At 29.0% G+C, this 18632-nt stretch overlaps 1 protein-coding gene across 2 annotated transcripts in view; it reads right to left on the bottom strand.

The window, feature by feature from the left end:
- LOC107447518 (U3 small nucleolar RNA-associated protein 14 homolog A) overlaps nt 1–18632 on the bottom strand; it is a 45161-nt gene that overhangs the window by 21961 nt on the left and 4568 nt on the right. Inside the window, exons 2-7 of one of the 2 annotated variants that reach the window (XM_016062479.4) lie at nt 13978–14032; nt 11562–11638; nt 9429–9490; nt 7088–7227; nt 5714–5791; nt 356–433 (exon numbers count right to left, since the gene is read on the bottom strand). In XM_016062479.4, the coding sequence (XP_015917965.1) occupies nt 356–433; nt 5714–5791; nt 7088–7227; nt 9429–9490; nt 11562–11638; nt 13978–14032 (490 nt within the window). The remainder of the gene's footprint in view (nt 1–355; nt 434–5713; nt 5792–7087; nt 7228–9428; nt 9491–11561; nt 11639–13977; nt 14033–18632) is intronic. The other variant, XM_087160944.1, reaches the window with a different exon arrangement.

Raw genomic sequence — 18632 nt, forward strand, 5'->3', positions numbered from 1 at the left:
CCTGCATTTCCCTGATATTTCTATTCCTGATATATGATTCCCTGATATTTCTATTTCTGATATTTCCTGTTCTATGGACATCCTATTAAAATAACCAAGTTTTTTTTTTTACCTATTACTGTTTGAAAACTATACTATCTGTTAGAGAAAAGAGAAACAAAAGATCAGTTAGAAAAAATTAGGGGGGAAAAAGGACTTAAAATGTGTAAAAGCTTCACATTTCATTTATCCAAGTTTACCAGCCAATAGTGCTTTCTATATTATACCTTAAGAATATTAATTATAGAAGAATAGAAGAATTTGAAAATAGAAGAATTTGAATTAATAGAAGAATTTGAAAATAATGGCTACTTACAACAAAATTTTCAGCAGTTGCCTCAACTGATTGCAACTGAAAATCTGGTTTCTTCAATGGAAAAACTAATTGATCAGCCTATCAAGAACAGAAATTAATTCATTACACATCAAAGATTTATGAAAAAAATAAAACATACAACAGACCTGCAAAATATTAAAAAAAAAATTCCTCAATCTTTTCCAAATAAATTTAATCTCCCTCCTCTTCTTTTAAAAAAAAATGAAGGTTTATGTATGTATATATATACAGTCGGACCTCTATTTAACGAAGTCGCTAAATCCCGATAATAAGTTCGTTATATGGAAAATTCGTTAAATAGAAAATCACCTTTTGAAATACTTAAACGACGCAAAACAGGTATTAAATTCATAAACACTAGACATGATTAAAATGGTAATTGATACACCTTTATCTAGTAAACTAGTATCTACCATTTATTTTCTCATAAATCTTAACCATAAAAGAAATCTGCATGAAAAGCAAGAATAGAGTAAAACATTATCCAGTGTTACACTATCATGCTACATACATTTTCAACTAAAAAAAGCTAAATTTATGTATAAAATTATAGCTACATTTATTATAGTAGTAATTTAAAACATACATTACCGCACGCGTTAATAAGTTTAATTGCTACTGATAAAATTCGTTAATTTTATCGAGTTTTTCCTTTGAAATGCAAACAAAAGGAGGAAGGGATTTCACTGCTTTCTCTAAAAGTGAAATGGCTTCGAAAATCAATTCAAGGTCATTTCCCTCATAAAATGCGTTAACAAGTTTGAAATGTTCTGAAATATTTTGGGAAATAGGGAAAGCGGACCTCAAAGAAAAGTTCGTTAAATAGAAAATTCACTTCGCTATTTGGAAGTTATTTTACGAACAAATTTCCAAAATGTTCTTGGTTCCTCGAAAAAATTCGCAAAATAGAGAAATTCGGAAAATGGAAGTTCGTTAAATAGAAGTCCAACTGTGTATGTGTATATATATATATATATATATATATATATATATATATATATATATATATATATATATATATATATATATATATATATATAAGAAGAGAGTAAAATGATAACACATAACCAATTACAGAAGACTTGCAGTTAGTAATGCACAAAACAACCAAGTAAAATTGAGAACGCATGAGTCTGAAAAAGTAATAATTTTTAATAATGCTGTCTGCTGAATTGTTACAACTAAATTTACCAGATAAAGTTAGTTTAAATTTTTATTTTGTTTTAAGTAGGCCTAATGATGGTGTAACAGTTTTACATTGTTGTCCGTGCATTTTTATAGGCCGGAAAATAACTTGGTAGGATCCAATTTCCTCATTCATTTCTATACTGTTTTGGTTGTCATTAGCATAAAACTAATAAAAGTCGTAAAGGTATTGTTTTTCTAAAAAGATTTTTGTATCCCTAATTTAAAGTTATTTTCCTGTGCAGCTATTATTACGTTTTTAATTCAATTTTCTAGTTTAAAACTAAGAGAATAGTTGAATTTTTTTATTATTATTATAATGTAATTCTGCACTACATTTTAAGATAAAGTTAGTTATAAAGGTCATCAAATCTTATAAAACCGTTTAACAACTATTATTGTTGTGCAAATAACGTTAATATACTGTAATAAGTTACAATTAAAGAGATTCGTTAAATGATTTATAACTTAATGATCAGCTTCAAGTGTAATGAGATGCAAGCAAAAATAATATTTAATATATCCGCCCATTTGGTAAGCGAAAATTTTAAATTTCGGTTGTGAACTCGTCAAATTTGTTTGTACAATATATTGTTATAACTATATATTGTTATAACTATATATTGTTATAACTATATATTGTTATAACAATATAATTGTTATTTTCAAAAATTATTACTTAGAAAAATTACTTCTGCTTACCAATAGATCTAAATTCTTATAATACAAATAGATAATAATATTTTGACGTGGGAAGTAGAGGTGCAAGCGTAAGCAAACAGAATCTCCTTTTACATATATGTTAAGTGAATAATTTTAACTTTAGTGGGAAAATTGTGTTCTGCCAAAAAACGACAAACAAAACCCGATGATTGTGAAGCAATTATTGGGTTCGTAGCAGGATATACTCGTGCTATACTCGTATTGAGCTTTAGCTTAACATAAAATTTAGATAATCTGTTTACATTTTTTGTTTTAAAATAACTCTTGGTAATGATTACACATGCTGTATTTTTAATAACTTCGGAAAATCAAATTTTAAGAAAAATTAAAAACTGTCTGTTAAGAACGCAACATATTGTGTCATGCTCATAACGGTCAGTTTTCAAATGTTTTTATTAATTGCTAAAACTAATAAAATTGCTGTAAGATTAAGTGGCAAAAAGAGTTATTTAAAAAAAAATACCGTAATTTCGCGGTGAAACGCCACCTGGTATATACGCCACTCCCTCAAATATCGACTGACAGAAAGAAGTTTTTCACCGGACACGCCGAGCCGAATTTTTAACAATTAAAGAATTTTGAACTTAATGCAGGTATTGATTAAAGACTTAACACATGCTCTAAATATGCATATGTATATAAATTAAATAGTTAAATAAAAATAAATAAAAGGATATTAAATATTAAAAAAAATAGAAACAATCCTAGTACATAAAATAGATTTCAATAATTTTCTAAGTAAAATTAAGCATTTTCTAATTTTAAAGTGAAGTAACCATTAAAATATAAATAAAATAATTAATATATCATAAACAATTAAAATAAGCATGAAATTTTTTAAAAATAAAACGATTTTACTTTTAAATTAACAATCTAAAATCCTGTTTTAGAAATAAACGATAAATCCAAACAAATTTCGTTCAAAGAAAAACTTAAGAATAATTTATTTAAATATCACGTATCACTATATATTCATATCATTGCACTTAAAAATTCCTCAAAATCAGAACTCTCTGTATCAGAGCAAAATAGTTTTACTATTTAATTGTTTATTTCGGGTTAATCTCCGTCACTTTCGGTTTCGTTTGTCCCGGGATGATTTCCGCTCTTTTGAAGCCATTTATCACAGTTTCTTTTTCTCTTTTAATTGCTGACAGCTTAAACGCAGCGGTATAATTTTTCCTCTTAATGGGAGGCATTTAAAATGGATAACTTAAATACAAGTTATGTTAAAACAAAACGAAAATAGTATAAACGAAACAAAAATATTAAGGAAAGAAAAATATTAATAAAACAAAAACGCATCAGAACTGAAGATAAAAGGATAAAAAAACATAATAATAATAAGCTGAGGAAGATGATCGAAATCAGACAGAAATATGAGCAATGAAAGAAAAACAAAAACAATAAAAAGCTCTCTCCCAAGCATTTAAAACAAGTTTCTATTTTTAGCAATTCCTCCCCCTATTTTCGCTTCTCAAATCAGGTTTCTTTTATCCTTGTCTAAAATTCTCACACACTTTGCTTTTTTTCCCTCTACACTGACCCTCTGTGAAAAGTTTGAAATTCTTTTTGAACATTCTAATTGTAAGATTATTGAAGGTCATTCCAAGCTCATCAGCATGCTTTATTTACCAAACATTCACATGTTTTTAACAACCAGCTGAAGAAAAAAGGGGAGTGGTAAGAGGCATCCATGAAAAGTGGAAGAGTCATATTTCCTGGAAAGAACGGGGGTAGGGGAACGTTTGTTTTAGTTACATTATAACTGGCCCCACCCTGATTTTCTTCATTCATACCTTTCTGTTTTATGCTTCTCCACTCCACGCCCATTTCCTACACTCAACAGCTGTCCATACAGCAGAAGGGAAAGAGAGACTTTGTTCTCTTGTGGATAGTGGTTTCCAGAAAGTGATTCCAAGAAAGGATTAGGGAGGGGAAAATTCCAGGTGCGCTGACCATTCCTTGGAGTGACATTAAGCATGAAAAAATAAATAAAAAGTACAGTAACGGGTGGAAAAAATTAAGATGAAATTTCCAGAACTGTTTCTAAAAAGCAAAATTTTTTGAAGAGAAAAAAAAGTAATACTACATAGGCCGCCCCATTAGATACGCCTTCCTACTAAATTTTCAAGTTTTAAATCAGTAACGCCGCGGCTTATCTCCGCGAAATTACGGTAATAATAATTAAAACAGATGCACTTTTATAAAACGTTATACGCATTTAAAAATGGGTGATGATTAGAATAGTAACTAGTCACATTTTAACTATATTTAAGTTGAATAAGTTTTTCCAAAAAAAAAAAAAAAAAAAGACATTTATAATTGCTTCTTCTATATCAGGGGTTTCCAACTGGCTACCCGGGGACCGCATCCGGCCCACAAAGTCTTTTTTTGTGACCCGCGAACTAAAATATATTAGTTGTCATTTTTGCATAAAATCTATATGGATTTAAAATACGTTTCTTGTTAATAGAAAGGTCATTTCTTCGTTTCAGTGAAATTTAACATACCATCAGTGCAAAAAAATTTATTTCTTCTGGTTTTGCATCGAAGAAAATACTTATTCAAATACAAAAATAATTGTGTATGTTGCTCTTTTTTATTTCATTTTTTTATATTTTGTGAATATAATTCAGCGTGTGTGTATCAGAAATTTTCTCTAAGAAATTCTCCGATTTAACTTTTTGACACCACTAATTTTGGACGAAAATATTTACACACACATTTGTAAATTTTAAATGTAAATATCTATTCTCTGGTGGTTTCAGCAGACAAATCTCAATTTTCTCATTGAACATTTTGTGTGGCACTATGTAAGTTTTAATACCAACCAAAGTTTTATATCTTAACAATTAGATATCTGTTGCACATTAATTATTTAATACATAGGTGCACATTAAAGTTATTGTAGCCCGAATTTTTATTATTTATTCAATATTTCTAAAAATATTATTAGTAACAATTAAGTATTTTTAAAAATCTACTTCTTATTTTAATTTGTAATTCAATCCTTTTGCTTTGTACAACTTAGTAAAACTCTGACAGTAATATTTAATGTTCCTTCAAACATAAAAGAGTCCTACATAAAATTTTGATGAAGCTGCGGCTTGTGGATTTGTGTTTTTAATTGTGGCCCCCAACCTCATGCAAGTTGGAAACCCCTGTTCTATATAATAAAAAAATTATCATTAAAATTTTGAATAAATATTAATAAGAACACTAACAATAAATTTAAATTTTAAAATAACAAGTTTATATAATATTAAGACCACTGTGCAAACATTTATGAGATAAAAAGAACCTTAATTTGAGAATTGATATAAATATGCAACAATAAAATCAATCTGATTACTACTCAGTTAACATGTAAAATAAAAAATAAGTATCAAAATTTAAGATTAAAAAAAAAGAAAATTTGATACTTACTGTTCGATTTGAGTGAACCAAACTGTCCCATTTAGTGATATCTTCACATACTTTTTCATATGCTAAAGCTCTTTTTATCTAAAAAGAATAACACTAATTTTATCTGCCATCAATTAAAAAAAGTTACATTTTTAAAATGGAAAAAAATGATATGAAATACTTATAGGGCAACTTTAAGTAATAAATAGATATGTAATTTTATCTTTTATGAATTAACAAAATTTATTAATTTCTAAAATGAAAAAAAAAATTCAAAATACTTATGGATCAAATTTAAGAGATAAATCGACAATTTTTCTTGTACTTTTTAAACCTTAAGGCTTTTCTTTTCATAAATAAAAACTTTAACTGTCTTTTATAATAAAAAATAAACTTTTTTTTTTATAATGAAAAAATAATGAGGCAGAAATTCATGAAGCACATACAATGTTTGGTTAAAATTTGAACAAGCATTACATGTTTGGAATTTAAAAATAAAATGCATCAGGAAAAAAAAAATTTTTGATAATGCATGAAACTTTTTGCACTTATGAAGGATTAACATTCATAAACTCTAGAGTCATAAACAGTCTCCCAGATCATGCAAAATACATAAACAGTTGTAATTTTTAAAGTGAAAAAAAAATAGGAAGATGAACTTCTAAGTACTTTTCTCAATAGTCATAATTAGGGTTATAATTCCCATCAGTTTAAATTATCCAAAAAATAATTATGGAGATGAAAAAATGACAAAAGAAAAAAGACTATGAAGTCGAATGTTGAAGAATTTTCAAACAAAAAGCACAAACAAACTAAAGGTAGGCAATTTATAAAAATTTTCTAGTTAATTTTTAAACATTATTGCTAGTTCATTACAGTATTACATTTCTAGTTACAGTAGAAAAACTTAATAATGCAATCCCAAAAACTGAATTGATTTTACAATCCTTAAAGCAAACAAAAATTGACAAATTTATTGATTGATCAATTTGTTGATTCAAGATTTTATTTTGAAAGTTCTAGACCAATTCAATTTTTTCCCAATTAATATTAAAATGCATATCTGTATTTTAAGATATTTGTGGATAAAAATTATTTTAAAGAATTAATATTGAACTGTTTCAGACATACATCGCCATGTTTACAGGTTAAGCTAAATTATGTGCTAAATTATCTATATGACACAAAATTCCATATAACACAAAGCCTCATGTTTCAAGAATTGAAATGCATAGTTCTTCAACTGTTTATATTACATTTCTTATTTCATTTTTAAGCATAATTTAGACAAACTCAGATTTCTGGAGTGAAATTTCTTAGTTTCTATGCTCTCATTCTGCCAAATTTAATTGTAGTTACAATTGCAAAAATTAAAATGTAAATCAGATTTTTTACCTTTTGTTGGTGTTTTTTATGCAAAGGTACACTAAGTTTTTTAAGTTTTTTGACATTTTGCAAATTTTTTTGAGCAACTTGACCAGTAGTCTTGAGTGAGGTCTTGACCAATTCATCAAGCTTTACTTTTTCTTTACCAACTATTAAAAAAATAACAAAAAGAATTAATGTATCATTTTACAATTTTATAATCGATATAATGTATAACATATATATAATAAATAAATAAATAGTATTAAATAAAGAAATAATAACCTACTTAAAAAATTTGCTGCTTAAAAAAAGTTAAGAGATGATATTTTGAAAATAGTTTGTAGTTACAGTAGGGAACCGATTATCCGGAACGATCGGGACCATTGCTATTCCGGATAACTGATTTTTCCGGTTTTCTGAATCGCTACAAAAAGCTGTTTTTTTTTATTGTTAAACCCAACTAAAAAAAAGTATTTGGAAATAATCTTAAAAAGAAGAAAAAACGATGAAGTAATACACTAATGATTATTTATAAAATGATGGTAAGGTAAACATCTTTCAAAAAAGAAAGAAAAATCCTAAAATCTTATGAGGAAAAAAAAATTTTTTTTTTTTAAATGGCGGGAAAATTTATCGAATTTCGTTCCGGTTTTTTGGTTTTCCTGTTTTCTGATTTCCGGATAACGGGTTCTGTACTGTACTACATTTAAGAAAAACTGTTGCAGCTATAGCTAATTATACTTTTAAGATATTAGTAGTAGTTAAGTACAAAAAATTTAGTTCTTCCAATCACGCCTTTAAGTTTATTTAATTTTTAACGCAAGCAACAATCTTTTTAGGACAATTTTAATTTTTAATATTTATTTAACATTTAAAGATGCTAAATAACTAATTCCAAGAAAATGAAAAATATACATGATTAAAAATTTAAAGTTGGTAGTAAAAGTCAGCATATTTGAATAGCAAAATTAGGCACCTATTCTTAAGATTTGCCAAATGCGAATGAGAAAAACAAAAGTGCCAACATAAAATATAAAGTTGCCAACAAAAAAGGAAAACAAAAGTGAAACACAATACTAAAAAAACCATGGTAACTGAGAGTATAACAGAAAAATAAAGATGAAAAACAAAAATAGAAAAACTGCCGTGGCGCTTGTCACATCAACTTATCTTGATTTCCTGGAAACTTGTTTCATTGGACGACAAAAAGAGAATTGTCATTCTCTTGTTAACATCATAAATTCCTAACTTCCTCTCCACCGTGAGTGTAGAAGTATTTTGACCTGATTTGTCTATTTCGGCCACACCGGTTTTTCCAGGCAACCTTGTGCTTGTTTTATATTTCAAATCACTTTCGGTTTCCTCACTTACAACTGTTAAATCTTGAGAATGGATGGGCAACCAATGTTTAAGTGCTTAAATCACATCAACTTTTATTACCATCTTTATATTCTTTTTAAACCAACGAAGTTTTTAGTAAGTAATTACTAAGATGAAAAATACTAAGAATGTATTAAAAGATGACATTAGATTTATTGGTATTTTTATTTTTTCATTATTTTATTAAGTACAATGAAACCAGATAAGTTGTTCACCTCTATACTTTGACCAGTTTTCGAAATTGATGTTAATGATCAATCACCAAACTAAGTTGTTAATGATTAATCACCAAACTTTCTAAGTTGATCACTAATCAAAGTGGACCAGCAATTTATTAGCCTACAAATAGTCAACACACACAGGTTTCCTAGCAGTATCTTTAACCTTCCAAGTGTTGATCCACTAGGTATAATTGTAAGGAAATTTCCGTGATATGTACTAGTCACCCATTGAATAACACAGAGGAAACTAGTTTTTTGATCCTATAAAGCTTGCAGCTTAAAACTCGGAAAAAAACAGGACTATCACTCAGAATGTTGACTAACTTCAATGGTATAAAAAAAAAAAAAATACGGTAACTAATTGTAATAATTTTGTTTTTAAAAAAAACTCGCATTATTCTCCATAATAAAAAAGTCACTCATTTTTTTATAGTTGCTTGTAACTCAGGATTGAGTTTTTTACTACAGTCTTAAATGGTTTATGATATATATATATATATATATATATATATATATATATATATATTACCTATGTTTAAAATATTATGAGCTTTCTCTAATAAATAGCGCTGTGAAACTTGCTATGTTGACCACCCTGTATGTTGATAATCTATTAAAGTTGATGTTAATAATCAAATACTAGCAAAGCAACTTCCAGTTCTATAAGTTACACACTAATCCAAGTGGGATAGCAATGTTGCCCTACAAGTATTCAACTAGCAGATTTTGCTGAATAATAATAAATATTTCTCACAAAAAGGACTTACCTTCAGTAACATTAAATTCAGAAATATTTAAGCTAGCTTCCGATCTCTGTACAAGAATATCACTGCAAAAAAGAAAAATAATTAATTATCTTTTATACAATTATAATAAGAATTAAATAAATTGGTAAGTATTTGATGGTTTAATGATAAATAAAAATGGTAAATCAAAAATTTTATGTGCATCAAAAATTTTAAAAATTGCATTGATATATAGTCATAAATACTATTAATCATTACTCATATTTTAAATAGCTTAAAGTCAAGCATTAAATTCTACTTTTTTTAGTATACGACAATTAAACAGTGTTGCATACTTCTTATTAATGCACTATGCTAATCTTATGCCTATAATAAGCCTTGAAATGGACCAAAGAAAAGATCAGGACACATTTTTACAAAAAAAATTAGGACATTTTTTAGTACAGTATAAACATACCTGGCTACTTAATAAAAACAAACAAAGAAACTTATAATTTTCTGTAAAGTAAAATAAATAAAATCACATTTTATAAAAGAAATATAAAATATATTCTTTTCAATTCTGTTTATTTTTTGAGAACAGAAAATTTTAACAGTTTCCGGCATAATTTTATTAATGGAACACTCAATAACTAATAATAATTTCAAATCAAAGCACGGAGAAAAAAAATTTAGTACTACTATGTTAAAAAAAATAATCGATTAAATATAAAATATCAATAAGTCAGTACTCTTTCATACCAACATTAAATTAAAATTTCAAGACTTCCACAATCAAATAATTTTTAGGTAAGATTTCAATAATATCAAAATAAAAACACAGCGGGTATTAAAATTTCTGTTCAAAGGAAATTTAAAGGCTGATCCTATAACTCACCATGTAAAAATTATATGATTACTGAATTATTGTTTAGGAACAATAATTTTAAAAATCATACAATTGTGAAACAATGAAATTTTACCCTACAATGTTATTTCATTAAAATGAATGAAGTCTCAAAAAGTTGGAAGCAATGAAACCTACAGATAAAAAAAACAATAAACATTAGTGCAGTGTCTCTAAGTCTGAACTATCGAATTTCACTATTTTTAAAAGCATTACTGTTTAAAACAAAAAGATATTGCATTGAATACCCAAATCTTTTGATTTTCCAAATGAATTTTTTTATTTTATACATTAGCAGAAAAAGGATGTTCTGGACACACAAAAGTCAGGAATACAAGGACCAAATATTTTTTTAACCAGAACAACTACAATTCCTACTAGCATGCATTGGCGTATAATCAAAGTATTCAAGAAAGATTTATAATTTCTACTCCAATATAATTATTGCTAATTAGATTAGAGTTATATTTACAATTAATTAATTCAATGTTTTAAGACACTATTAAAAAAGTTGACATACTTTTTGATTTCGTAAATTTTAGGGATGTTACAAAAAATAAATAAAACCGGAAATGATAAGCTATAACAAGAATAAAAAATAAAACTAGAAAAAAACGCAGTGCCTGACTTGTAAACATCTATTTAACACAATGTATGTGCATGTGACATAGCATATTTTTAAACATGCAACGGGTGACTCCATTATTTACGAATGTCATATTTAACAATATAACAAAATTTTTAATTAAGAATTAATCTCTGCATTTAATTAAATAAAGAATTTGTAGCAATGTGAGTGTATCTGCATTGCTTAAATTCATACAAACACTTGAATATTAGTTTATATTTAATATTTTTTTAAATAATTTTTTTATAAAAACTCAAAATATTTAGTTTTTTTAACTAAAAAATACATTTTATTTTTAATTTATTTGAACAAGTATGTTTTTAAAAAGAGCATATTTATCAAGGTACTAAAAGTTGCTTTCAATTATTAACATGGTTTTCATGATTTTTATTGTGAATGCAAGATATAGTATCGTTCCTTTTTCCTTCAAATTTTAGTTTTCAAGAAAATTAAATTATAAGTTTTTTAAATTGTTTACATTTAAATAATCTCTGTGCTAAGGTTAAACTTTTGTGGAAAATTTTGAGTTCTATGTAAAACTTTAGAAAAGTTCTAGAAGTCGGAAAAAATTGCACATAGATGTTCTCAATGAGAATCAAAACCACCCAGACCCCGTAATGCTTGAAAAATATTTGATTACCCTTTAGATTTTTTACGCTTCTTATTTTCCACCACAGTAGTTTCCCAATCATCTTGAGCAATAGCTACTTTTTTACTCTGAAAATAAAACAAGCAATTTTGAATTAATGTTACTTTGATGAAATTAATGGAATGAATTAGAATTTGTGTAGCACCTCATTATTAAAGAATGTTATATGCATTTTGATAACTAAAAAAAAAAATTAAACCAATCTCTTTAGAATTGATTTTACCACATAAAAATGTGTCTCACACATATTAGTTAAGTTTTAAAAAATAAACAGAGTATATTAACAAGATAAAGGCAAACAATTTATCCATACAATTTATCTTTAAAAAAATTTATAATAAATAAATATATAAAATAAGGATTTATAAGTAGCATAGCTTTAAAAAAAATACTTTTTTGAAATTCTAAACTTCGAAATCTTAAATTAACAGATTCTGTAGTTTTTTGTCATTTAAATTTACATAGTTTAAAATGTCGAAAAACATAAATCTTTTATGTTACATTTCTAAATTTTTCCACTTATTATTAAATTACGTAAAATAACAAATAATTATTAATAAGTATTTTTTATACAGAATTATCTACGGGTTGTACTGAAAAAGTACTTTGAAAAGTATTGTGCTGCCTAATAACACTAGGTATATCATCAAAAGTTTGAGAATAAGTTTGTGTTAAAAATATTGAGAAAACAAATTAAAAATATAACCTAGAATCAAAAATGGTGAGGGTAGAGAACTCTTAAGATTATTGCTTAGTTCATGTGAAAATCTGATCATTACAACAAAAGTTATTGAAGGATATATATATATATGTTACTCTTTGAAAGTACAGTGAAACCTCCTGTTATGGACACTCCTGCAAAATGGACACCTCTCAATACGGACATATTTTTAATTCCCTGGGAATCTTCTATGAATAAACCATTACGTACATTCTCCGCAAAGCGGATACTCCCGTAACCGGACGTGGACAGTCATTTTGGTCCAGAAACGTTTTTTATCTCTACAAACCGGACAATACTTTTTCTAAATAAATTGCAAGCTAAAAAAATGCAACTTTTCATCATTTTTAAAGCATGTAAATAAAAAATTTTGCCTTATCCATAACTAAAAATGTTGTTAAGTTATTTCACCACCGAAAAATCAATTTTTCTCCTGTCACCTTGCCTCATCTTTGTAAGGAAAGGAGAGAAAATGGTACTGCACTCCTGAAATAATTCTGACATTGGCATCTTTTGATCTTTTCATCTGGACCAGACAGGTTATGAGACCCCTCAAGTTAAAATGACTTCTCTCAATGCTTCTTCCCCATTGAAAATTTCTTTAATTTTCTTATCAATTTGAAGACTATTTAACACAACTGGGGTAAAAAAAAGAGAACAGAAGTATAATCTTTGAGGTATTTATATAAATTAAACATTTATTCAGACACTTGATAGCTGATCAATTGTGAATAATTATCTCCATAGGTCCTCATGACTTACAGGTATGCATTACTTTTTTTTCTGTGAATCATGGGAAGTTTATTTTCCAAGAAGGTATTAACCATGTTCCCTATCAAATGATAAGTAGGTGTAAGGGGATGTGAACCTAATAATTGAAACGGACTGAGGACAGTACGCTTCTATTTGGTATCATATGTCTAACTTGAGTATCTATGCTAATAGGAAAATTATACTTATTTATCTGTAGCTACATCCAGAATTATGTATTTATATCAAATTTCTCTATCTATTCTTTTTTATCTTTCTTATTGTTTAAATAAATATTCTTGTAGATATTTACAGTATCCTTGTAGATATTATTTATTTCTACATTGTTGAGAATATTCTAAAAACAATATACGGTGTTAAATTTCGTTATTAGGGTACCCTTCCCGTAAACGGACAACTCTCATAAACGGACAAGTTTTTTGGTCCCATGAATGTCCGCTTAACGGAGGTTTCACTGTATTAACATTGTAAATTCGTAGTGTGACATATATATTGTATATATATATATATATATATATATATATATATATATATATATATATATATATATATATATATATATATATATATATATATATATATACATATATATATATATACACCCGGTTCCCCTGTCGCAGTTTTAGGCACTTTCTGCTTCTGGGCCCGGGGGAGGGAGTCTCACTATGCACAAAAACTAAAAAATATGATAACTAAAAGGGTTAATTAATATAAGGTGTTTATAATTTTATAAATTTGTGATTATAACTGTCAAAGGAAAAAGATCACAAAAAAATGTGTAAAAACATGTGAAAGAAAAAGAAAACTGTAAATCTCGGAAAAAACGATAAAAAAAATATCAAGGCAATTTTACCTACAATTAAGAAAAAAATATTTTCATTCAGAAAGCATAAATTAAAACTTTTCAGAACATACCTTATTTTTACTTTCTACATCAATGTCTTCAACTTCCCATTCATCCTGATTATTTCTGAAAAACAAAACATTAAATTAGACCATCTAGAAGAGAAAATTACATTCTAAACAGCCCAATATTAGTTCGAGTCATGATAACGCAGGCATTGGGCTGCCATTATGAATAACTAGGTCAGATCCATAACTAGGGTCAGATCCATAGTGGCAGCATTAAGCTCAACTTCAGATTAATGGGCACCAGCTTGTCTGGGAAGTAAATGTAAAAGTGCAGTGCTGACCTCATTGCAAGAATCATGCTGTAGGTCACAAAATTGTGAAGCTCCATAATTCCCCTGGTTATTGTGAGATTGCCTTACTTTTCTTATTATGTTTGTCTGTTCTATGAATTATCATATGCATGATTCTCTTACAAATGCTCAGTTATAACAATACACAGCTAGAATGGGGTTAACTGTTTTTTTTAACGTACTGTTTTTTTTAAATGACTGTTAACTGTTAACGCTTAACTGTTGTTTTTTTTTCAATGTAAATACTTACCTCATATTGTGCAAATCTCCGAAGCCAACAACAAGATGCACTTTACTGTGTTTGTTTGTGGTAAGGGGGAAAACCCTTTTGCACCTTTAAGTACCAGTTTTTGTTTATACTCAGAGCAAAGATGAGGCAAATATTTATGTTTTAGTTTCAAGTTTAGATAACGGGTAGGGTGACCAGGGGTAATTCACGATCACTCTGTTTCTGGGGTAAATAATAATCACCTAAGTTTCATTCAACAACAAAAAAAAATTTAAATTTGAGACATGGACGAGAATGCTTGTACACTTTACTAAAGTATAACTACATTTACTTAATAATAGTTTTTTACCTAATCTAACAAAATAAGTATATTTTAAACTGTTTTCTGTATTTTCCATTTAAAAGATGGGTTTCAAAATGTGCATATTTCTGTGCACTCTTAATAATAAATATTTTGAGTTACTTTCTTTTTCTTTGATATAAAAATAGTGTAAGCTTTTGTTTAATTGTTTCACATCTACTGTAAACATTATATGTAATTGATTTCTAGGAAACTATATCAAATGTTGCCCCCTACAGATGGGGTAATTATTGATCACTGGGGTAATTCCTGATCATTGTCATTTCTTCTTAAAAATAGTATAAAAAATAGCTAATTGCCTTTTCTTAAATAACAGTGCATATTTATTAAGTGGAACAACTATGAAATATATTCTATCTGTAATCACAAAATTTGTTTTTAACTGTATACAAGACAAATGTGTTCCGATTTACACCATTTCTCGTTTGTCTTACCTTGCTTCTATCTTAATTTTATTTGCGTACATAGTTAGAATAGTTTTTAAGTTTATAAATTAACCTAATGTAAATATGGTGAGAAATAATAAGTCTAAAAAGGATACTAAGCTTCTAGAAAGAAAAATGAGTGAATTTCCTGTAATGATTGAAAATGAAAATTTCAGTGTGAGAGCTGCTGCCAGAGCTGTTGACATACTTTACTTAACTTTACACTCTCACATGATGAAGTTAAAAATCCAGCAAAAGTAACCCTTGTGGGAACTCTTTCTTTTATTCCAGCAGAACATGAGAATGAGTGCCTAAAATGTATGGCACGATGCAAAGATTTTTGGATAATTTAAAGCGTTAATCTTTATTCTTACTTTTAAATAAATTGTTTTATTAGCTGCTTAAACATATATTTTTGGTTTATTTGTTTGAACTTGATGTCTTATTTGTTAATCACCATTGTATAATTATTTTTAAACAGCCCCTTAACTATAAAAACTGCCAATTAATTACCCCAGAAGTGATCAGGAATTACCCCAGAAATGATCAAGAGAAGGGCTAATTCCTGATCACTATAAATTTAAAATCTTTTAAATTCTAATTAGATTTTTAAACAAATGAAGGTAGTGCGGTGCTCGCCACTCTCACCAGTCTTACCGCCAGCTTGGCGATTTAAGATCTTCAGGTAAAAGCAACCCTGTGATCCTAGTGATATATATTCTGTCCTTCAGAGGAAGAACAGCCACTTACCTTTTCAACTTTTTCATTAGCTAGCTTGGTCGCAGGACGACCCATAATGTTTAATTTAGTTTATGTTATATTGATGTTTGTGTTCATGAAATAAATATGCTTTAAGAGAAACCCGCATTTCGTACTCACTTCAGTGGTGACCCGGACGTGATGTGAACACGCCTACCTTGGCAAAAACGCCCACTTTGATCTGGATACGCCTACATCGGCAGTAATGCCTACTTCGTTGGATGGTCCACATTGAACAGTTGACTTGCTACTTGTGACTGCATCATTATCCACCTCCTCACGCAGTTGCTACTCAGTCTCATCTCGATCACACACAACGTCGGCTTGCATACTTGTGATTACTCGACTGCTAACGGCAACACAGGAGCGACTACGACCGTGAAGTTAATACACCTCTCACATTCAGCACTCAAAAAGTACGGTGATCTTAATACAGCTCTCCCGGCTCAACCACACAAAAACAGCAATGATTCAACTAGTGGTATTCATTCATCGAATTCTATCACAGATATAATTCTGGTGGGGGAGTACTGTAGCGTATCTACCACTACAAAATTACAACTACAATTCACTAGTATATAAGACATGTTAACTCGACTCTATGTCGGGGTACCTTTTCATAGATGAAGGTTGACATGGTCTGCAACTACTCTCCCCACATTGGTGACCTGGACGTGATTTGAACACGCAACCTTCTGATTTGAACACGCAACCTTCTGATTTGAACACGCAACCTTCTGATTTGAACACGCAACCGCTGAATAACAATATCATTGCAGCAATAGACCCAGAGACTTTATCAGCAGTTTCAGATATTTTGTTTAATCCTCCAACTGCAAATAAATACAATACTCTTAAAGAAAGACTTATCGCGGAATTTACAGACTCTGAAAGTAAGCAAATCCGTAAACTTCTTTCTGAATTACAATTAGGAGACGACAAACCGTCCCATTTATTGAGGAAAATGCAAACGCTGGCAGGTACATCTTTAAATGAGGATTTTTTGAAAACCTTATGGCTGCAGCGTTTACCATCAGAGATACAAACAATTCTTTCCGTTAGCTCAGAGTCGCTAGAAAATTTAGCTAAGCTAGCGGATAAAATAGCCGAAGTTAGAACGGATTCCCTTCCAAATGTTTGTGCAACGAATAACGCCACGAGTTCGAATCCCTTACTCTCAGCAAAAACACGAGAAAATCCGTCAACATCGAACCCGCTATATCAGGAAGTATGTGCACTTCGCCAGCAAATAGCTGCACTTAGCCAGCAAGTTGAAAAATTTTCTCGCGAGAGATCACGCAATCGTTCTCGAACAAGATATAATAATTTTCGTAGATATACATCTAGCTCTAGGGATCGGAAAAGATCGTCTGAAATCTGTTTTTATCATTCGAAATTCGGCCAAAAAGCTAGAAAATGTTGTTCACCGTGTTCATACAACAATAACCAGGAAAACTAAAACCGGCTGTCGCTATTACAGCGACAAAAGATCCGACAGCCGTACGTTCGTGTCGCTTATTTGTATATGATAAAAAAACTCATTTAAAATTTTTAGTGGATTCAGGTTCAGATGTGAGCTGCTTGCCCGTCCCAAAAATGATTAAAAATTTACATCCTGGTCCCTTACAGTTAACTGCAGCTAATAATTCAAAAATTTTTACCTACGGAAGTAAATTATTAAACATTAATTTAGAATTACGAAGAGACTTTAAATGGAAATTTTTAGTTGCTACGGTGCCTATTCCAATTATAGGAGCAGATTTTTTAGAGCACTTTAGACTGTTGATAGACCTAAAACGTCGTAAATTAATTGATGGTGTCACTAATCTTTCTTTATTGGGCATAACTGCCAAAACTAATGTTTTTTCAGTAAAATTAATTTCAGGTGACACATATTATCATAAATTATTATCAAAATTTCCGGAATTAACTAAATTAACACCAAAAATTAAGCAGGCGTGTCATAATACTGTGCATTACATCGATACAACTGGTCCGCCTATACACAATAAACCTAGGCGATTAAGTCCAAAAATATACGATGTTGTAAAACAAGAATTTCAGTTTATGTTAGAGCAGGGTATTTGCCGGCCTTCGAAGTCACCATGGTCCTCTCCACTCCATGTCGTTACTAAAAGCTCGGGAAGTATTCGACCAGTTGGAGACTATAGGAAATTAAACGCCGTGACAACTCCGGATCGGTACCCTATTCCCCATATACAAGATTTCACACACGCGCTGAAAAAAAAAAAAATATTTTTTCCAAGATTGATATAGTCCGTGCTTATTTTCATATCCCAGTACACCCAGATGACATACAAAAAACTGCTGTGTGTACGCCTTTTGGGCTTTTTGAGTTTCCTTTCTTAAATTTCGGTCTATGTGGAGCCGCGCAAACTTTTCAGAGGTTCATGAATGAAATTCTGGGAGATTCGCCTTTTTGCTATGTTTACCTCGATGATATCCTTATTTTTAGTGAATCAGAAGAACAGCATAAAATGCATGTTCAAACCGTGTTTCAAAAATTAAATAAATACGGTTTAACGGTAAATGTATCAAAATGTCTGTTTGGTGTGCCAGAGATTTCATTTTTA

This window comes from Parasteatoda tepidariorum, chromosome 4 (assembly GCF_982258835.1).
Source record: "Parasteatoda tepidariorum strain Cologne lab strain chromosome 4, Ptep-v5.0, whole genome shotgun sequence".
Taxonomy (NCBI): domain Eukaryota; kingdom Metazoa; phylum Arthropoda; class Arachnida; order Araneae; family Theridiidae; genus Parasteatoda; species Parasteatoda tepidariorum.